This window comes from Tribolium castaneum, chromosome 7 (assembly GCF_031307605.1).
Source record: "Tribolium castaneum strain GA2 chromosome 7, icTriCast1.1, whole genome shotgun sequence".
Taxonomy (NCBI): Eukaryota; Metazoa; Arthropoda; class Insecta; order Coleoptera; family Tenebrionidae; genus Tribolium; species Tribolium castaneum.
In genome coordinates, this window is record NC_087400.1 from 3,509,613 (window position 1) to 3,532,764 (window position 23,152).

The 23,152-nt window shown below is 31.3% G+C and overlaps 1 protein-coding gene across 2 annotated transcripts; it reads left to right on the top strand.

Annotated features, from left to right (window-relative positions):
- Nucleotides 1-180: 180 nt before the first annotated feature.
- Nucleotides 181-23,121, top strand: LOC658773 (mannosyl-oligosaccharide alpha-1,2-mannosidase IA). Of its 2 annotated transcripts, none has more exons than XM_965133.4 (6): nt 181-868; nt 18,045-18,263; nt 18,317-18,496; nt 19,554-19,767; nt 19,826-20,451; nt 22,458-23,121. In XM_965133.4, exons 1-6 carry the CDS (start codon nt 308-310, stop codon nt 22,578-22,580), a joined length of 1,923 nt encoding a protein of 640 aa, XP_970226.1. In that variant the 5' UTR covers nt 181-307; the 3' UTR covers nt 22,581-23,121. The 2 variants fall into 2 exon arrangements, with proteins under 2 accessions (XP_970226.1, XP_008198773.1); XM_008200551.3 differs by lacking the exon at nt 181-868 and adding an exon at nt 16,353-16,616.
- The last annotated feature ends 31 nt before the right edge of the window (nt 23,122-23,152 follow it).

The following is a 23,152-nucleotide window of genomic DNA, read 5'->3' on the forward strand; positions in this document are numbered from 1 at the left end:
ACTAAACAAGAAATATACTATATTATATTCAGTAAAGTTACATAATGATATAATCTTGCGTTTTTATCGTTTGAATCATTAGTTTCGCTGAAAAAAACAAGCTTGTTAGATAACACTTGTATAACTGGTTGCCTGCTCAACATTATGTAACCGTAAGCGGCAAAAAAAGGTTCAGATCCGTGCTAAACCTGCCGTTAAAACAGCCACCTTCCACTCTCCAGCTCTCTTATTCCAAGATCTGTCAGTGTTGTTCATTAATGGCGTGTAATCGCAGCACTTCACAGTGAAAGCGTGCACCTCGTCGACGATGACATCGACGGGCATCCTCCCCACGTACCAGCGCTTCATCAACGGCGTCCCGGTGCCGTTCTCGCGTCGGTCGTTCCGCGCCCGCGAAAAGTACGTCATCTTCACAGTGTTCGCCACCTTCGGGCTGGTCTGTTTCGGCACCTTCTTCTTCCTGCCGGAGTTCCGGAGCAACTCCTCCGACTCCGTGTACAAGATGTACGACCAGATCAAGCGGGCCGGGCCCGAGCTGCTCATCCCGCCGCCGCCGCACCTCGACGAGGAGGCCCCCAGGCTGCTGCGCCACGAGGACGACGTCCGGGTGGACCCGCACGTCATCGGGGACAGGGAGAAGTTGCGGGCCAAGGTGGACGAGGACAGGGAGCTGAAGGTGCTGGAGAGGCCGGGGCTGAGGAGCTCCTCCACGGCGGCGAGGCCCGAGGCGAAGGAGGACGTGGGGGACGTGCCCCAGGAGGCGGCCGTGGTGACGGTGCCGCCGGCGATGAGTGATTGGTATCCGGTGGTTAGCAATGGGGAGGATAGGGATGAAGAAGCGAGGGAGAGGAGGAAGAAAGTGAAGGAGGTGAGGATTTTTTTCATTTATTTTCGATTTTTTTCAAGGTTTAATGCAAAAATTCTAGTTTTTTTTTTGTTAAGTTGGTCATTAAACAAACAAAGGATGAATCACTACAATCATAATTATTTTTTAATTCGCTGATTTTAAGAAATAATGGAATACATTATTTTGGTTTTTGTTTGGTCAAGGGCTCGTTAAATGATTATTTGTATACCCCTTGACTCATTTGCTAAAAATATTTGGTGGGAAAGAGTTTTTTTGGTTCGTAATTGAATAAACAAATGATGGTGATGATTATGACGTCATGTGGGAATCACGAGAGTAATTGATAAATAATTCGACGAATTGCTTTCTTAAAGAATGATAACCTAATAATTTTTGGTTAAATTTCGGGTCTAATAATGACTTTAATCAAAAAAAAAAATGACTTACTAGAAGGAAATTTCGAAAAAAAAATGAAAAATCTCAAAACAGTGATTGCGTAAAGAAAAAATTTTTATTTTACTTAAAAAATGAAAAAGCTAATTTTTTTAATACATTTAATGTCCTAAACGCATTCCCAAAAAATTTGAAAACATCGATAACTTGAAGGAAATTCAAAATAAGATTTTGATTTTCATCTTAGAAGAAGTAAAGGTGCGTTGAATTGTTTTTTTTTTTTTAAATAAATTTTGCTTATTTTTTTTTGTCTCATAAGAATTTAAAATATTTTAGAAAAAAATGATCTTCTTACTAAAATGTTGAAGTAACAATTTTTTCACAATATCAATAAAAACAAAAATCAGAAAATTTTGGAAATGAATTTGAAATGGTTAGATTTTGACAAAAAAAATATGAAAATTTTTGGTTTTTTAACTCATGTTGAGACAAATGACATACATAAAAAAATCCTGAAAACAAAGTTAAATTGAATCGTGTAAAAAATTTTGTTGTATAATTTTTTGTTCTTATAATAATTTTGTTTATTGTTTGTTTCATGTTATTTTAAAAAACACTGAAAAAAGTTGAAATTTTGACATAAATATGTAATCCTAACATAAATGTTATAAAAAAAAGATTTTGATATAAATTCTTAGAATGGCAATGGAAAAAATGATGAAAATATAAAAATAAAGTGATTGAAAAGAAAACATTTGTCAAACTAAATCGTAATTTTTGATTTTGTTTCATTTTTATTTGTAAAGGTGCGTTGAATTGTTTTTTTTTTTAATAAATTTTGCTTATTTTTTTGTCTCATAAGAATTTAAAATATTTGAAAAAAAAAATGATTTTCTTACTAAAATGTTGAAGTGACAATTTTTCACAATATCAACAAAAACAAAAATTAAAAAAATCTGGAAATGAATTTGAAATGGTTAGATTTTGACAAAAAAAATGATAATATTTGGCTTTTTAACTCATGTTGAGACGAATGAGATACATAAAAGAATCCTGAAAACAAAAAACTAAATCGTGTAAAAAAATTTATTGTATAATTTTTTGTTCTTATAGTAATATTTTTTATTGTTTGTTTCATGTTATTTTAAAAAACACTGAAAAAAGTTGAAATTTCGACATAAATATGTAATTCTAAAATGATGTAAATTCTTAGAAAGGCAATGGAAAAAATCTTGAAAAAAAATTGCCTTGCTTTCACAAAATATCAAGATAACAGGAGAATTTTGGAGAGTTATCAATTTTGATATAAATAAAAATACATAATTTGTAATAAGCGACCTAATAAATCTAGTAAGCTTTGATAAGATTTCGTGTGGTGTTTGTGTGGTTATTACTTATCAGTTATCGTACTACATACGTACTGTTTTTTTTTAATTTTATTTAAATTCGTCATCATGAAAGATTTGTTTTCTTCGTTGGTCGTGAAAAAAATTATTTAGGGCTGTCCAAACTACAACTACAGTGTTCTACCATTTTATGTTGGTTTTTAGTTTTAATAATAAAAATATCGTAAAGATTGTTAATTTCTTCTTATCACACGATTTCAAGGTTGTTATTATCAAGTATAAAATTTGTCATTTTTGTTATCACAATTGTTGAAAAAAAATATGTTGTACAGTAGAGTTTTCTCAAACTGCAGTGTTTTTTTTAACTACGATAACAACCCTTATCATATATTCTACCTTCAAGGTCACCAAATTTCAATTGTTGTAAGATATGAAATTTGACGTTCGTTGCTTATCAGTTAACAGACCGCGTATCCTTTACGCCTTTACCTTTTTATTTTATTGTGGAAAGATAGAAATTATCAAAAGTCGGATGTTGGAGGTTTGTTTCATTCATTGGCAATGAAAAAATCATATATCAGGGATGTCCAAATTTCCTGAACAGTTCCCATACCTACATGTCATACATTCACCGCATGAGCGAGCATTTCCCATAAACTCGATTATGGGAATTGTCTAAACCGACTTTACTTTCCCTATTCGAGTTTGTTGAATTTTCCGGTTCAACGGATGCAATTTCCTGTCGCGGTGTTGTTATGTGAATCAAATCCTCTTTCACACATTACATTTAAAAAAAGCGTAAAAATTGTAAAATTTGCGATAATAAACTGTCATGACCTGAGTGAGGTCAACAATCGCAACACACCAACCGTTATTTTCGTGCAAACGATTGTTTCGATAAAAATCAATGTCGTCGAAAAAGGATCGGACCACAAGTGGTTCCCTGCGGTATGCTCTTGCCCTCCTCCCTCATTAAAATAATAAATAACGTTCATTATTTTATTGACTTGGCTCATTTAGTAATTTTATGCAAATGATGTTCTCGAAATTCAAAGTGTGAAAAAATGAGGGAATAAATTTTGTTTTTTTTTTTTGGTTTTTTGTGATGGCTTCTCAAACAAATTATGCGAATTTTAATTGCGGTCGTAAGTCTGTGTGTGAGAGGTTTTATATGTGGAGAAGTAAGCGACTTTATTATCGGAGATGCAGATCTCTGAAATGGTACATTAAAACCGCTATAAAATATGGATGTAGGTGAGTGGATTTCAACCGAGAAAATGAATGAAATTTGCAAGCTACACAGTTTTTTCAACATTGAATCGTAGTTTATTATAAAATCAGACATTTGATTACTCGGCTTCTGTATTTGACAACGAAGAGTTTCTGCTGTTTTTAACAAGTGTGCCACCATTTGACACTAATTTTTTGTGTCGGTTTTGCTTTGTATTTGACAATGTGCCGCGTTTTGAACAACATTTTTAGGTGATTGTAAATACATGTCAATAATTTGTCTATAATACTGGTGTAGAAATTTATTGCTGTTTTTGACTTTTTTCAGAAAAAATGTGATACTACTACTCGTTTTTGAAAATATTATGTTTTATGTTGTAATTTTAACTTTTTTCTTCTTTTTTTACGACAAACAGCTTCTGAATTTGGCTACGTTTTGACATGTGTTTTAAAAATACGTGATAATAATTTGTCTATGACTATAACATTTGTTTTTGACAACAGTTTCTGTATTTGACAACGTAATGTTATGTGCCGCTTTGAAAACAATATTTTGTCTCTAAAACTGTGTAACTAACAATTTGTTCTCTATTTTCCGGTGCTTTTCGAGAAATATGATTGCTGTTTTTGACAACATATTTATTTGACAAAGTATATTTTTCGGGTCAAGAAAAAAATGGAAAAAGTTTGGTTTTTATTATTGTAGATTTTGTCTTTTTTACTATTTTTGTTCTTTTTTGTATATTTGTTAAGTATCTTTTCTGTTTTTGATTTTTTTTTGAAAAAAATGTGATACTACTACTCGTTTTTGAAAATATTGTTTTAACTTTTTTCTTCTTTTTTTACGACAAAACCGCTTCTGTATTTTGACATGTGTTTAAAAATACGTGATAATAATTTGTCTATGACTATAACATTTGTTTTTGACAACACAGTTTCTGTATTTGACAACGTAATGTTTATGTGGCGCTTTGAAAACAATATTTTGTCTCTAAAACTGTGTAAATAACAATTTGTTCTCTGTTTTCGGTTCTTTTCGGGAAATATGATTGCTGTTTTTGACAACATATTTATTTTTCGGGTCAAGAAAAAAAATGGTAAAAGTTTGATTTTTACTATTGTAGATTTTATCATTTTTTTATGGGTTTTGCTTTTTTGCATATTTTTTAAGTATCTTTTCTGTTTTTGACTATAAAAATATTATTATTTTGTGCAGTGGAGGCCAGATTGCTTTTTTTGTTTTGTAATTATATGAAATGTTAATCCACATTATAACGTGTCATTAAGTAAAATTTATGAGCCGTTTGTCGCATATTCACGGTCTCAAGCTTATTTAATTCGCGTATTTACGATTTCAGGTTTGCAGATTTTTCAATTAAAATATAATCCGGCTTTTACATTTTTTGGGACCGTTAACTTGGCATTATTATGATTATTAGAAAGTAGCGCTCGGTCACGATTTTGTGGACACCTAATTTCAGTTTAATTGTTCTAAGAACGGAGGCAAAAAAAAAGTTGTGAAAAATAATTTGGAACAATGGTGTATGAATAATTCATGTTTTTGGGGGGTGACAATGACGGTGGAAAAAATCGGAAAAGAGTCGGAGACCATCAGCTGCCGATAAAATTCCGATGCTGGGACGTTTGTAACAGACCGTGACGTCCTTCTTGGAATGCCGCTGTTGTTAGTGGTACAGCATTCTCAGTTCATCGAAACATGCAAGAATAAAACAGGAATTTGCTGACAATAAATTGTTTGCAAATGAATCGTCGTTGAGAAAACAAAAAAATACTACACTCAACTTTCCAATTTCACTTTCACTCGGAGAGAATTGGCCGAGTTTTAATAAATAACGGGAATCATGAATCAAAAAATTATTCGCCAACAAATAACAGGGATAAGATATCTGGGTCGTATGCGGAAGTTGTCAAGGTTTCGAGCATCGGATTGCGTGTCTTTAATTAGGTTTCGTGTGATGATAACAGTTTTTGTTACTGCTTTTTCGCTCATTCAGGAAGATGCAAAATTTATTTTTGAATAATTTTTGTCAAAAACACAAAAAACAAGCAGCAATTGTTGTCAAAAACAGAAAAATACAATAAATTTCTTGTCAAAAACAGCTCACATTTAATTGCTTAAAATCAGGAGTATTGACTTTTTTAGACTTGAAGTAAAGCTAAATTGCATTAAATACAAATTAATCGCCAACTTTCGAAAAATTGTCAAAAACAGAAATTGTTGCCAAAAACAGAAAGATACAAGGCTAGACTAATAAATTAGTTGTCAAAAACAGCTCACATTTAATTGCTTAAAATCACGAGTATTGACTTTTTTAGATTTAAAGTAAAACTTTCGAAAAATTGTCAAAAACAGAAATTGTTGTCAAACACAAAAATACATACTGAAACTAAGAGCAAATAAAAGTTTGACTATTTCGAGGTAACCTTATTATTTTAAAGTCTTTTGATGTGTATATTAACTAGATCTATATTAATTGTCAAAAACAGAAAGGAGAGTTGAAAATTAGTTTTTTTATTTCTCTTTTGAAAATTTCCAATTTTAATTAATTAACAGGCAAGAGTATTGACTTAATTATTGCACTTTTTTTTTGAGTTTTGAATTAAATTTTGACGAAAAATTGTCAAAACAGAAGTTGTTGCCAAACACAAAAATACATACACAAACTAAGAGAAAATAAAAGTTTGACTATTTTGAGGTAATCTTATTATTTTCTAATCTTTTGATGTGTATGTTAACTAGATCTATATTAATTGTCAAAAACAGAAAGGAGAGTTGAAAATTAGTTTTTTATTTCTGGTTTGAAAATTTCCAATTTTAATTAACACTTTTAACTGCTAGAGGCAGGAGTATTGACTTAATTATTGCACGTTTTTTTTTTGGCTTTTGAATTAAATTTTGACGAAAAATTGTCAAATCAGAAGTTGTTGAGTCAAATACAAAAAAATACGAGCTCATATGAATAAAAATTCAAGTTTGAGTATTTACAGGTAACTAAAACAGCTTAATTATCCTGCGGTCTTTTGTTGTGTATGTTAACTGGACCTATATCAATTGTCAAAAACAGTAAGGAGAGTTGAATAATAATATGTATTAGTTTTTTTCGTAAATTTCCGATTTTAATTATCCCGGAGCTCGTTGCACACCTGGTCCATTGTTATACTTTCCTCCCTGTCATCTCGTTTCACCATCAATCAAATTGTCGGTTTCCCACCCAAGTAGAGACCGAGCGACCTTCCGACGACCGGAAAAGAAGTCACTTTCCGGTCCACCGAACGATAATGACACGAAATCATCACACGAATCGTTGATAATTTCACTGTCGGTGCGAGACATCGACAATTGCTTGGCGCCACAACGATCAAGAACAAAGAACCGATTTTTTTTTCTATTATTTTTGGATTTTTTTCACTAGACTTGAAATTTCCATCTCTCTCTCTCTCTTTTACTTTGATTCGCACGAGCATATTGTGTGAGTGTGTGGCGATGGTACACAATGAAATTGCAAAAAAACACTCGACCCATGGGTCCGTCCGACTCGTGGTGATTTATACCACACCGGTTGAGACGTTTACATGCGCCATTAAAAAATAATTGTAATGGTATAAACACGACGTTATTTATTACATTTTTTCCGTTTTTGACATGAAACAAACTTGTGTTTTTTTTTAAACTAGTATTGATGATTAATTCTCGAATTGTTTTTGCCAAGAGTTTTTTTTTACTTTCTGCAAGCTCGTCATTTTTTGTTCTGTTTTTGACCTTTTAACTTTGTAAACGTGGGTATTTTTTATAGCAATTGCAGGTTTGGACATTTCTTGTAAAGAACAATTGACAATGCTTGCTTTCTTTTCATCTAAAATCAACATTTTTTGCTTTGAAGTAACAATTTTTCTTTGCTTTTGTATTTTGGAACGTATTTTTGACAATATTCTTGTGTCTTTTGACAATCCTACTGTGTAAAACATTTTTTTATTTATTCCTGATTCTGCTAAACAGTATTACTGTTTTTGACAACTTCATTTGCTTTTGACAAATGGCCGTTTTGTCTTCATAGTATTAAATTTTACTTGTTTTATAAACTTTTTTGACAATGCAGCTGTCTTTGACAACATATTTTTAACAATATTTTTATCTAGCTAATTTTGTTTAATTGACAAAAGTGAGCGTAATACTGTGAATATCAAAGCAGTTTTTGAGAAACATTGCTGTTTTTGACAATACTATTCGATTTGGACGACTTGGACAAATATAGTATTTTGTTGTGAACTCTTTGGCTTCACAATGTTTAATTTTTTCTTACAGTTTGTTGTAACACTGCTTCTTGTTTTTGACAAGGTATTATTAATAATCAATCTTTTTGCTGTTTTTGACAATACATTGTTGATGTTTTCGACATTTCTGCAAAGAATATTTTATAAAACCATTTGCTTTTGACAAATACTATATGGCCGTTAAGTCATCATAATATTCAATTTCATTTGTGTGATTTACGTTTTTGACAATGTGGTTTCTGTGTTTGACAACGCATTTTTATCTAATTATGTTTGTCTGTAATACTATATATAAAGGAGTTTTTGCACTAATTTTTGTTGTTTTTGAGAAACATTGCTGTTTTTGACAACACTTTTTGTTTTTGACAAATAGAATATCAAATCAACATTTTTGATTTCAAAATGGACAATTTGTTTCTTTTTCTTTAGCGTTTATTGTAGCGCAGTTTCTGTTTTTGACAAGGTATTTTTAATAATCAATATTTTAGCTGTTTTTGACAATACTGTATTGCTGTTTTTGACATTTCGGCAGAGATAATGTGAGAATACCATTTGGTTTTGACAAACACTATAATAAATGGCCGCTTGGTCATCATAATATTCAATTTTATTTGTGTTATACACGTTTTTGACAATGTAGCTTCTGTGTTTAACACCGTACTTTTATTTCATTATGTTTTTGACAAAAGTTTGTGTGTAATACTGTATATAAAGAGTTTTTGCACTAATTTTTGTTGTTTTTGAGAAACATTGCTGTTTTTGACAACAATATTTGCTTTTGACAAATGGAATACTTTGTTGTAAACGCAAGTCAAAGCTTAAAATGTTTCTTTTATTTTTGACAATCTATTTTCAGTAATATTTTTAGCTGTTTTTGACAATACTTGACAATAGTTTGTCCATAAAATCGTATAAAAAGCTTATTTCTTGTTGTTTTTGATAAGGAATATTGTTGTTTTTGACATTTTTACAGCGAAAATTTGGAATTTCTCCAGCTTCTGTATTTGACAGTGTATTTTTAAGCTGTTTTTTGATAACATTACAACAAGTTAACATTTTTGGCTACACAATGATGAATTCTGCCTTTTTTGCTCAGTTTCTGTATTTGATAGCAATATTTTTGTATGTTTTTTGGTTGTATAATTTGATTTTTCGTCATTATATTCTCATTTGCATCACTCGAGTAAGTTATCAGTTAAAAAAGCTCGTCGAGACCAAGTAATTGACGGTTGAAAAACCGCAAAAGCCGAGATTGGAGATCGATAACAGTCGGTCCGAAAACTGTAAATTATTCCGACCGAGGCCGAAAATGCGATCTTATCGAACTGGTGTATTGTTTTAGTTTTGGGTATCGAACTAAGAGAATAAATAAATTCGCTTTCGATGTCTTTATACACCTGGTGGTTACAAAAAAAATATGATAAAATTATGATATAGAAAGTCGCTTTAAACTCTTTTATATATTGTCAGCAGCGTTGACAAGACACGCCATCCGTTACCTTCTTTTTCCCATCAACAGATCAAAGAACTTTATCCATTATTAATCACATTCCGATCTTGTTTTTCCTGTCGTTGAAAGGAAAAAGGAAACGTTTTTTTTTCATCAATGTGAGAGCGAAAGCTTTCGTCTAAATTTAAATGTCGAGGTCGGATTTTCTAGGGTATCTTTTAAAATAATTAGTGTGACCTTGCGCCAATTTTACCGATTATGGAAGATGAGCCAAAAAATCGCTCCTTGTATAGTTTGATTTATTCACGAGATGGCACCGCCAAAAAGGATGGAAGTCCTAGTGTCACAATTATTATTATCTCCTTTTGTGCGTTTGTACGTTTCGAGTTTATTGTTCGCATTGTTAGCTTGTTAGAAGCTTTTTTTTGAAACACACGAACAATAAATGTCCACATATTTCAACTCGTTTTGCCTGAGAATGAAACGCTAATTAATTTCTGTAAACGTTACATATTTGTTTGACCTAAAATTATAAATAGATCTCTGGAAAGTCATCATCTTTTATTGTTGTTTTTCGGGTAGATATTTGACGTTCGTCACGAGAGATTCGAATGTTTGAGTCGTGTATAAGAAAACGGTCGCGTGCTTTATTTACATAATTAGAAATAATATCTGGGATAATTTTTTGGCGTTTTATCAATGATTGATGAACATGTAAACTGAGAGATAACCTTTGCTTGTGATTATCCCACTCGAAAACAGAATAAAAAATGCCTCTCTCAAGACCTGTAATTATCTCCATTCTTCGCCTATCTCGCAATCAATTTACGAAGCTATTATTAAAATTGGGATCGTTACACGAATCAATTAAAAATAAATAGAGAGTTTTGCAAACAATTCGTGTCGTGCGATGTGTCACCACCACTCGATCAATATTCAAATCATTCCACGACTTATAACTGAATTATGTCGAAGTTGGAGTGTAATACGACAGGGAATGGATGATGCATCTCCTTTGATTCGATCGAATTAATTATTCAACACACATTCCAACGAGGAGGAAAAAAAAAACGATTTTTATCAATTTGTAGCAAAGAGGATTTTCTCACAATATAAATAAATTATCACGTTTTTGTTTGTTATTATGTCCGGTTTTTCAAACGGACGACAAACGGAATTCCCGCTCAATTAATGTAAACTAGTGTAATCATGGAATTTTTGACCATTAAAATCATCAAATTTCTTGAGAAAATGTGGAAATTGTGTTAAAAACAACCAAATGTGTCAAATACAAAAATTAGTTGTCAAAAACACGAAGTCATCTTTTTATTAGTGGTGTCAAAAACAGAAGGAAATTCATAAATAGTCATGTCAAGAAATCAAAGAAAGTTTTGGACATGGTTCGTGTCAAAAACAGCAAGGAATCTGGACTTGTTAACTGTTAAATTGTTAAATGCCAGTTTTAAGTCATATAAGCTATAGTATTTGTTGAGGAAATGTAGAAATATTCTCAAAGGCCACTAAGTGTCAAATACAGAAATTGTTTTGTCAAACACACTTAAGCAATTTTTTCGTTTTTTTTTAATATTAGAACTATTAGAACGAAATACATCAAATCAAAAACACTGTCATAATTAAAACAGATGGGAGATTGTAAATTTGGATGTTTCTTGTAAAAAACAGCACAATTTGTTGTCAGAAACAAAAAGGAACGCATCAGAATTTGGACGTTGAAATTGTTAAATTCTAGTTTTACTTCAGCTAAACTATAGTATTTGTTGAAGAAATATAGAAATATTCTCAAAGACGACTAAGTGTCAAATACAGAAATTATTTTGTCAAACACACAAAAGCAATTTTTTCGTTTTGTCAAATATTAGAACACATTTAAAATTTAAACAGATGGGAGATTGTAAATTTGGATGTTTCTTGTCAAAAACAACACTATTTGTTGTCAGAAACAAAAAGGAACGCATCAGAATTTGGACGTTGAAATTGTTAAATTTTAGTTTTACGTCAGATAAACTATAGTATTTGTTGAAGAAATATAGAAATATTCTCAAAGACGACTAAGTGTCAAATACAGAAATTATTTTGTCAAACACACAAAAGCAATTTTTTCGTTTTGTCAAATATTAGAACACATTTAAAATTTAAACAGATGGGAGATTGTAAATTTGGATGTTTCTTGTCAAAAAACAACACTATTTGTTGTCAAAAACGAAAAGGAACACTTCAGAATTTAGGCTTAGAAATTGTTAAATGTCAATTTTATGTCAGATAACTCTTATTATTTATTGAGGAAATGTAGAAATATTCTCAAAGACAACTAAGTGTCAAATACAGAAAATATTTTGTCAAACACACAAAAGCAATTTTTTCGTTTTGTCAAATATTAGAACACATTTAAAATTGAAACAGATGGGAGATTGTAAATTTGGATGTTTCTTGTCAAAAACAACACTAATTGTTGTCAGAAACAAAAAGAAACGCATCAGAATTTGAACGTTGAATTTGTTAAATTCTAGTTTTACGTCAGATAAACTATAGTATTTGTTGAAGAAATATAGAAATATTCTCAAAGACGACTAAGTGTCAAATACAGAAATTATTTTGTCAAACGCACTAAAGCAATTTTTTCGTTTTGTCAAATATTTGAACACATTTAAAATTGAAACAGATGGGAGATTGTAAATTTGGATGTTTCTTGTCAAAAACAACACTATTTGTTGTCAGAAACAAAAAGGAACGCATCAGAATTTGAACGTTGAATTTGTTAAATTCTAGTTTTACGTCAGATAAACTATAGTATTTGTTGAAGAAATATAGAAATATTTTCAAAGACGACTAAGTGTCAAATACAGAAATTATTTTGTCAAACACACTAAAGCAATTTTTTCGTTTTGTCAAATATTAGAACACATTTAAAATTCAAACAGATGGGAGATTGTAAATTTGGATGTTTCTTGTCAAAAACAACACGATTTGTTGTCAAAAACAAAAAGGAACGCATCAGAATTTGGACGTTGAAATTGTTAAATTTTAGTTTTACGTCAGATAAACTATAGTATTTGTTGAAGAAATATAGAAATATTCGCAAAGACGACTAAGTGTCAAATACAGAAATTATTTTGTCAAACACACTAAAGCAATTTTTTCGTTTTGTCAAATATTAGAACACATTTAAAATTCAAACAGATGGGAGATTGTAAATTTGGATGTTTCCTGTCGAAAACAACACTATTTGTTGTCAAAAACGAAAAGGAACACTTCAGAATTTGGGCTTATAAATTGTTAAATGTCAATTTTATGTCAGATAACTCTTATTATTTATTGAGGAAATGTAGAAATATTCTCAAAAACGACTAAGTGTCAAATACAGAAATTATTTTGTCAAACACACTAAAGCAATTTTTTCGTTTTGTCAAATATTAGAACACTTTAAATTTAAAATGTCATAATTGAAACAAATGGGAGATTGTAAATTTGGATGTTTCTTGTCAAAAACAGCACTATTTGTTGTCAAAAACAAAAAGGAACACTTCAGAATTTGGGCTTAGAAATTGTCAAATGCCAATTTTATTTCAGATAACTCTTCTTATTTATTGAAGAAATGTAGAAATATTCTCGAAACCAACAAAATGTCAAATACAGAAATCTTTTTGTTAAAAACACGAAAGCAATTTTTCGTCTTGTCAAATATCAAGACTATTAAGGAGTTATTCTTAGATCAGAAACAAATTTTTTTAAATCACTAGTGGTTGTTGTCAAAAACAGTTGTCAAATTCAAAAACAGTCACGACAGGAAAATGTATCATTAAATCAAACACAAGCATTATTTCGGTAAAAACCACTGAATTTGTAAAATACTAAAATTACGTTGTCAAAAACACTATGCCAGTTTCTTCTTGTTATCAAATACGAGGAAGAATAGTGAGTATGTCTTAAATCAGAAAAAGTTTTGGGCATGTTTCGTGTCAAAAACTAGTTGTAGTCAAAAACAAAAAGGAAGACCTCAAAATTTAAACTTTAGAATTGGTTAATATGGCAGTTTTATGTCAGATAATCTTTATTATTTGTTGAGGAAATGTGGAAATATTGTCAAAAACTATTTGTAGTCAAAAACTATTTATAGTCAAAAACAAAAAGGAAGGCCTCGAGATTTAAACTTTAGAATCGGTTAATATGGCAGTTTTATGTCAGATAAACTTTATTATTTGTTGAGGAAATGTGGAAATATTGTCAAAAACAACTAAACTTGTCAAATACAAGAAATATTTTTTTCGTTTGAATGGTTTTAGCGATGTTTTAATATTCAAATTAAGACAAAAAAAACACATTTCGCACTTTGGTCTAATCAAATCACGTCGTCCGTGTATAAAAAGTCGCATATTTCCGCTGTTGGCAACTCTGAACCAAATCGAATCATTCCATGTAATAAAAGGGAAATACAACACGCAGCTTTAGCGTCAAAGTGTGACGATAAAAGCAATTTCATCCCTCCATCTTTGAAGCGAGAGAGAGCAATTTGAAGTCGCCCTTTTTACACGTTCGTTGTAGTACGACTATAAGCAAACACAATCTCGTTAAAAATTCCAGTTTGATTTAGAAAAGAAGAAAAATCGAATTCGTTCGGAGATTCCACTCCAAAGTGCAATAAACAAGACCTCGTTTGTTGGCAAATAGTTTACCGAGTTAATGATCCATGCTATCATTTTAACAGCGTTGAACAAAATTCAATTCTAGCACATTGAAAAATTCATGCTTTTGGAGCTTTCTCTCAAATCACAGTCCTGTTTTAAAATGCATCATTTCTCCCTGCTACAGGAAACAGGAAAATTAATCATCTCTCCAATCTCGTTGAAAATTTCATAAACGCTCGACCTCAACTCGATACTATCCGAAGATGAATTTTTTTTTTTTACAAATAACGTTCATTAGCGAACGACGCGTTTTCCTCTTTCTTGCCTCAGGCGAAGCGTTTTCTTAAAAGCGGCGAATTTATTTACCTATTTACTTTACGGCATCGCGACGTATTTTTCCGAGAAAGTGGATTATCATAATGGAATGTTTGCTGAGGGTTGAAGGGAAACAAGGGTGTTTTAATCTGTAGACGAAATTGTACGGAGGGATTAGCTTGATATTGAAATTTAGCCAGAAAGGCACCAGATTATGAAATCTTGTAGGTTTGAAGAGTTTTTTCTAATTATAGAAATATACAGGGTTAGTCTACTAAAAGTACTATATTTCACTACTATATCTTAAATACTAGTTTTTCAGAATTTTTCTACTCTTCTTTATAATTAAAATTTATAATTAATTATAATTAATTGAATTTTTATGATTTCTAGTGTTTTTTATTAAAAAATTTATAAAAAATTTTGCTAGCACCAAAATTATATTTTTATTTTTCTTAATTATTTTTTGGAGCTAGAGACATTTTTTACGGATTTTTATCACAAAACAATGTTTAAGCTCGGCTTGTTCTCATATGACACTTTAATAAATATTTTTGCAGTTAGTTAGTAGTAGCTAATTAATTAATTCATTCATTAATTTTAATTATAAGCAACTGGAGGAAAATTATATAAAAAATATAAAAGTATTTAATAGCGTACGTTGAATCCAGTGCGTTTATTAGTTTTTGTGATATATTTTGTGAATTGTCGAAGAGCCAATGGTCTCAAATTTTAGAAAAATTGGATAGTTTTGAATTTATATAATGATTTTCGTTGCTGACAATTTTTAGAAATTTTGAGAATTTCTGAGATCAAGGCAATTTTGAATTCCGATTTCTAGAATTGTCTTTATTTCGGAATTTTGATACTTTTTAAATTTGAAAGCCTAGACTTTATCTCAGAAATTTTGTTGAAAAATTTTTGAAAATCAGATTTTTGAATTTCTAGAATCATTTTTAACTTCTAAAATAAACGTATTATAATGAAATTTTGTTTCGATTTTTTTAGAATTAAGCAAGCTGTCTAAAAAAGTTAGTGAAAGTCCAAAATTCTGAAATTTGTAAATTCAAAATATTTGATTTTAAAATCAAATTTTGGTTTTTTTAACTTTTTATTTTTAGAATTTTTTTAGAATCGTTTACGATGTTTAGAATCTTAATCTTAATCTTAATCTTAATCGAATTATTATATATTATAATTTTAGAACTGTCAAATATTAATTTGGAAGATCTAGAAATGTTGATTTTGACTTGAATTTTGATTTTGAAATTTTTATAACCTTTAGCAATTAAAAATTTTAGTTTTTCTAGAATGATTTTTGAAGTCTAAAATTAAAAGTGTTAATTGAGTTTCCATTTTTTGAGATTCAAAAGTTGAATTTACAAATCGTCTAAAAAAATTTCAAAATTTTGGATTCTAGAATCCAGATTTTCGATTTAAGAAATCGTGAAACAAATTTCAAAAATATCACAACGTTAAGGTCTTGGAATTGAGAGCTTACACATTTTGGAAGATTAAAAAAATGCTAACATTTTTGAATTTCGCATTTCTAGAATTGTCTTTTTTGAAATTTGAAATCCTAGTGTAGTTTTTGCGCACTTTTTCCACCTCCTAACCTCAGACCCACTTATCCTCGTGTTTTATTTCATTTAATTGATCCGTAGGAGTTGTATGCCACCAATTTATTAATAAAAATTTTTGATTTCGTAATTCGAATCAAAACGATTGGTTTCCAACGGAACCACGCGATCTTATTTCCTTTCTCTATTTGTTCTTTTCCAACAGTTGATAACACTCTTATCACTCTTATTTATTTGTAAGCGAGTAAATGATCACACCATACTGAGAGGTCAGTTTAGTTCAGTTTTTGCTTCGAAATGGTTGTGGTACCAACGAAAGCAGCTACTGCTGGTGTTACTTCAGCTATTTTGGTGGTGGCATGGACGGGGGTGTATTTAAGTAGACATCATGCGAATCAAGGGGTGAATAATGTGACTTTAAGTGAAAGTAAAGCATCGCCAGTTGTTGAGATTTTTACTTTGGAGAAAAATTTGAGTTTGACGAGTGATAATGGGTTAAGGAGGGAAAAAATTAAAGAGGTGATTTGTTTTTTTTTTTTGATAAGTTTATCATCTTTGAGGCTAATCGGGTCCAAAGTTTTGATGATTCAGTTCTATTTTGATAAATAGAGTCAAAGATTTTGCTAGTTGAGAGTGCTTCCTGTTTACTGGACTAGTTCTGATTAAATTTAATTAATTAATTAAAAAAAAACGATTTTTTTATGTTTTTACACGATCTTGACAACTTCAAGCGAAATGAAGCTCTGGTCTTTCTTACATCATGAGACAGAACCTATTTTTTCTATTACACTTGTTATTGCATCTATTTTTCACATTACATCTCTCATGTGATCAAAAATCGATGTTTTTGCCCGACTTTGGCAACTTTAAGCGAAACGAGTCTCTGGTTTTTCTTACACTATGATATAGAGCTTATTCTTTCTATGAATCTTGTTATTGCGTCTACTTTTCAAATTAAATATATCTCTTCACGTGATCAAAAATCGATGTTTTTGTGCGATTTTGGCAACTTTAAGCGAAATGAAGCTCTGGTCTTTCTTACATCATGAGACATAACCTATTTTTTCTATTACTCTTGTTATTGCATCTACTTTTCACATTACACCTACATCTCTCATGTGATCAAAAATCGATGTTTTTGCCCGACTTTGGCAATTTTAAGCGAAATGATGTTCAGGTTTTTCTTACACTACGATATAGAGCCTATTCTTTCCATGAATCTTGTTATTGCGTCTACTTTTCAAATTAAATATATATTTCTCACGTGATCAAAAATCGATGTTTTTGTGCGATTTTGGCAACTTTAAGCGAAATGAAGCTCTGGTCTTTCTTACATCATGAGACAGAACCTATTTTTTCTATTACCTGTGTTATTGCATCTACTTTTCACATTACATCTACATCTCTCATGAGATCAAAAAACGATGTTTTTGCCCGACTTTGGCAATTTTAAGCGAAATGAAGCTCAGGTTTTTCTTACACTACGATATAGAACATATTCTTTCTATGAATTTTGTTATTGCGTCTACTTTTCAAATTAAATATATATCTCACGTGATCAAAATTCGATGTTTTGGCCCGACTTTGGCAACTTTAAGTGAAACGAAGCTCAGGTCTTTCTTACATCGTGAAATGGAACCTATTTCTTCTAATAATCTTGTTATAGCATCTACTCTTTAAATTAAAAAACAGAAGATATATTGGGCGTTATAGAAAAAATAGTGTCTCCAGACGGTTTTAAGACAAAGTTGAGCTTTTTAGTGCACAGAGGTGCCTAGATTCGCTCAGGAATACGACATGTGGAGCAGAAGTAAATTTTTTTAGTAAAAACAAAACACACAAATTAAATTTTCCGATCGATTCTTCGCCTCCCACTCGCGTCGTATTAGATTACTCGATTGTTTGTGTGGTTATATTGATGAAATTTGATCGTAATTTCTCTTGCAGATGATGAAACACGCGTGGGATAATTACGTCCGTTACGCTTGGGGCAAGAACGAACTGAAACCAATAAGCAAACGTGGACATAGTGCTAGCATTTTCGGTACTTTACCGCTAGCTGCAACGATTTTAGACGGCTTGGACACTCTGTATATAATGGGAATGAAAGATGAGTTTAAACAGGCGAGAGATTGGGTCGCCAATGAACTAAATTTGGACAATATGGTAGGTTTTTTGTCGAAGTTTTTTAGGAAGAATTGATTTTTTGGTGGTTTTAGGCGGCTGATGTGTCGGTTTTTGAGACAAATATACGGTTTATTGGTGGTTTATTGACATGTTTCGCCCTCACAGGCGATGTGATGTTTAGAGACAAGGCGCAGCAAATCGCCGATAAATTATTACCAGCGTTTCAGACACAGACTGGAATTCCACATGCTTTGGTCAACTTAAAAACAGGCGTAAGTATTTTGAAAATTCGGTCAAGCTAAAAAAAATTTTTTTTGAACCTATTTTTGTGTGAAAAATTTTTTTTTGGAAAAAGTTTTTAATCCGGTCCTGTAGTGCACGTTGACCAACCTATTTTCGTCCGAAAAACAGTTATAACTACTGTTATTATAGCCGGAAATTCATTGTTAAAACGCTAAAACCAACAAAAACAAACACTTTAATTTGCATTGCATTCTGTACAATTAATTTCTAATTAGAGAGGCATTAATGAAGTGACACAAAAACTTGCATTTTGGTTTATTATTCCCTTTTAATTAATTTGTGCGAGGACATTTGAATTAGAATTGTATACAGTTAAGGAAATTAACCGGAAAATATAACAAACGGTTAATAGACGTTCATTAAAATTAATTAAAACTTTGGTACAGTTCATGTCATAATTTATTGTTATTTGTGGGTGCGTGTGAAGCGGGTTAGTATGTTTTTTTACGAGCGTTTATACTTTCAATTGGCGATGAAAAATTTAAATTTGGTTCCTTGGTAGGCAATGAAAAACGAAAATTTGGTAAACGACACGTTTTTTTTTATTTTAAATAATAACAATAAAATATTAACTAAATAAAATTTTATTATTTCTAGTGTTATTCTAAAACGGCAGTGATGTTTTCGAGCAAAAAATTCTTAAATTCTTATACAAATTTTTGTTAGCACAGAAATATACTCTCAGTAGACTAACCCTGTATATTTTGAAATTAAAACTTACACAAAATTAAGCCAGACACACTAGAAATCATAAAATTTCGATTAACATTTTTTTACGTATTTTTAAATTGTGAAGAAAAATTTCAAAAAAAAAATCACTTGCATAGGAAAAAATACATATTAGGAATAAATAACTATTTTTTTACTATTTTAATTTTTTATCAGACTAACTCTGTATATAAAAAATGTTTCTTGAGTCGATAAAGTTAAGAAGTTGGAAAAAAATTTGGTTCCCTGATGGGCAATGAATAATAAAAAATTTGTCTCCTCAATTGGCGATGAAAAATAAAGAAACTATTTTTCCAGGCGAGTAAAAATTTCGGTTGGGCGAGTGGTGGTTCTAGTATTTTATCCGAGTTTGGTACACTCCACTTGGAATTTGCTTATTTGAGCGACATAACCGGCCAACCTATATATCGCAATAAAGTCGATCATATTCGACAGTTCCTTCAAAGTTTGGAGAAACCAAACGGTCTCTATCCGAATTATCTCAACCCGAAAACGGGTAAATGGGGCCAACGTAAGTTTTAGTTAGACGAAACACGTTGTATAATTTTTTATATATATTTTTTTGACAGATCATATGTCAATGGGCGCCCTTGGGGATAGCTTTTTCGAATATCTCCTCAAAGCTTGGCTCCAATCCAACAAAGAGGACAACGAAGCTCGTCAAATGTTTGACGATGCAATGCAAGCTGTCCTCCAACATATGCTTTTTACTTCGCCCTCTGGCCTCGCCTACTTTGCCGAATTGAAATTCGATCGACCCGAACACAAAATGGACCATTTGGGTTGTTTTTCGGGTGGTCTGTTAGCACTCGGTGCCAAAACGCTCAAAAACGACATGTCGAATCGATATATGGAGGTAGCGAAAAAAATAACGCATACATGTCATGAGTCGTACGATCGCACCAATACAAAATTGGGGCCGGAAGCGTTCCGTTTTACGGAAGGTGCCGAAGCGAGAGCGTTAAAAAATTCGGAAAAGTATTATATTTTACGGCCGGAAGTTATAGAATCTTATTTCTATATGTGGCGATTGACGAAAGATCAGAAGTATAGAGATTGGGGATGGGAGGCTGTGCAAGCATTGGAGAAGTATTGTAGAGTGCCTGGGGGATATACAGGCTTGAAGAATGTCTATTCGGATGATCCACAAAAGGATGACGTTCAGCAGAGCTTCTTTTTGGCGGAAACGCTTAAGGTAATTATTGACATTTGACATTATTGACATTGACATGAAAATCACCAAGCTATTGTTTTGACATTTGACTGTTGATTCTGACATCAAACAGTCAAATTTTGACACCATGAAACTTATAACTGACATTTGACACTTGACAGTCATCGAAAATGTCAAAAAATTTAGACAAGTTAAAACTATTTTAATGTCCAAACCAATACATTTTGATGTTTGGCAGTTTGACATTCACTAAATTCGTCTAGGTATTTGGGTAAATACATTGACATTGACAGTTGACAATTGACAGTAATGGAAAAAATTGTCAATTAAGTCATCATTCAAAGAAATTTAAAGAAGTTTAAAGAATTTCAGTGTCTAACTTTATACCATTGGCTGTTTGACACTTTTGACAGTTTGATGAAACATTAGTTACGACAGTCTTGACAGTTATGACAGTTAAGACTTCACTTCTTTTGCCTAGTTTTTGTGTTAATAGGTTTTTATATTTACTACTTTTTGTTTCTCCAACCGGCGTTGAAAAAAATTGCAATTAAAAATTTATTTTTCTCGTCGGCTCTGAAAAATCGCAAATTAATTTTTGGTGCTAAAATAGCTGTTTTATTGCAATTCAAGGCAAACTGAGATTTACAAAAAAAAGTCAAAACATAAATTACATACAAACATTTATTTACTGTTTTTTATTGAAATATATTGGCTGCGGATAAAAATGGAGGCCGAAAAAGTGACAATAAATTTGTTTCCTCAACGGGCGATGAAAAAAAATTGCAATAAAAAATTTGTTTCCCTCGTCGGCTCCGAAAAATCGCAAATTGACTTTTGGCGCTAAAATAACTGTTTTTTTGCAATTCAAGGCCAACTGAGATTTACAAAAAAAAAGTCAAAATATAAATTACGTATAAACATTTATTTACTGTTTTTTATCGAAATAAATTAGCTGGGGATAAAAATGGAGGCCGAAAAAGTGACAATAAATTTGTTTCCCCAACCGGCTTTGAAAAAAAATTGCAGTTAAAAATTAGTTTTTCTCGTCGACTGTGAAAAATCGCAAATTAATTTTTGGTGCTAAAATAACTGTTTTATTGGATTCAAGGCTAAGTGAGATTTACAAAAAAAAGTCAAAACATAAATTACATACAAACATTTATTTACTGTTTTTTATTGAAATAAATTAGCTGGGGATAAAAATGGAGGCCGAAAAAGTGACATTAAATTTGTTTACCCAACCGGCGATGAAAAAAAATTGCAATTAGAAATTTGTTTTCCTCGTCGGTTCTGAAAAATCGCAAATTAATTTTTGGTGCTAAAATAACTGTTTTATTGCAATTCAAGGCAAACTGAGATTTACAAAAAAAAAGTCAAAACATAAATTACATACAAACATTTATTTACTGTTTTTTATTGAAATATATTGGCTGCGGATAAAAATGGAGGCCGAAAAAGTGACAATAAATTTGTTTCCTCAACGGGCGATGAAAAAAAATTGCAATAAAAAATTTGTTTCCCTCGTCGGCTCCGAAAAATCGCAAATTGACTTTTGGCGCTAAAATAACTGTTTTTTTGCAATTCAAGGCCAACTGAGATTTACAAAAAAAAAGTAAAAACATAAATTACATACAAAGATCTATTTACTGTTTTTTATCGAAATAAATTAGCTGGGGATAAAAATGGAGGCCGAAAAAGTGACAATAAATTTGTTTTCCCAACCGGCTATGAAAAAAAATTGCAATTAAAAATTTGTTTTCCTCGTCGGATGTGAAAATGGCAAATTAATTTTTGGCGCTAAAATAACTGTTTTATTGCAATTCAAGGCAAACTGAGATTACAAAAAAAGTCAAAACATAAATTACATACAAACATTTATTTACTGTTTTTTATTGAAATAAATTAGAAAAAGTGACAATAAATTTGTTTCCCCAACCGGCGATGAAAAAAAAATTGCAATAAAAAATTTGTTTCCCTCGTCGGCTTTGAAAAATCGCCAACTTATAGACCTGTATTTTTTCCAGTATTTGTACCTGTTATTCTCCGACGACAGCTTATTATCGTTCGACAATTGGGTGTTCAACACCGAAGGTCACCCATTGCCCATCAAGGGTGTGAATCCATTCTACCGTGAAGCATCAGTGTGAACAAAATAAAAAAATCTAGACAGACAATTAACGACTGAATAGACTCGATCTAGTTACTTATGTGAAGAAAAAATGGCATGTTTGTGTGAGTGCGTGTGAGAGAGATGTAACTAATCAACTACATGATTGTACATAGTTTTGAAATTCGCGTCTGGATTCGTTGTCTCGCAAAAAATCGATTTAGTTTTAGCTAAATGAAGCGCTTTGACTACTAAGTAGTCCCCGTAACTTATACTATTTTAAGTAACATTTAGCTGAACTAAATGAGCAGCTAATGACACAAAATAGGCCAAATTTTGTTTTAAGTCTAGGGAGGCGGCGAGTCCAGCTATAGGTCAATTGTATCATATTTTTATTTGTACATTTTTATACATAGGTCTGTGGGGCAAAGGTATTTATTACTTATTTTTTTGTTATTATTGTTTTACGTTTTAGTCCTTCCCTCTTCTTAAATTATTAAGCTAACTGAATCAAAGTGTTCGTAAAAATTGAATCATGTGATAGAACGATTTTATTGTAATTAATTAAATTCTCATAATTCGATCTGTGTTTTATTTCATCGGCCACTTGAT

Coding starts and splice junctions, on each gene's coding strand:
- LOC658773 (XM_965133.4), top strand. CDS start 308: ATGACATCGACGGGCATCCTCCCCACGTACCAGCGCTTCATCAACGGC. Junction 869..18,044: donor GGAGGAAGAAAGTGAAGGAG/GTGAGGATTTTT, acceptor TTTCTCTTGCAG/ATGATGAAACACGCGTGGGA. Junction 18,497..19,553: donor TGGTCAACTTAAAAACAGGC/GTAAGTATTTTG, acceptor CTATTTTTCCAG/GCGAGTAAAAATTTCGGTTG.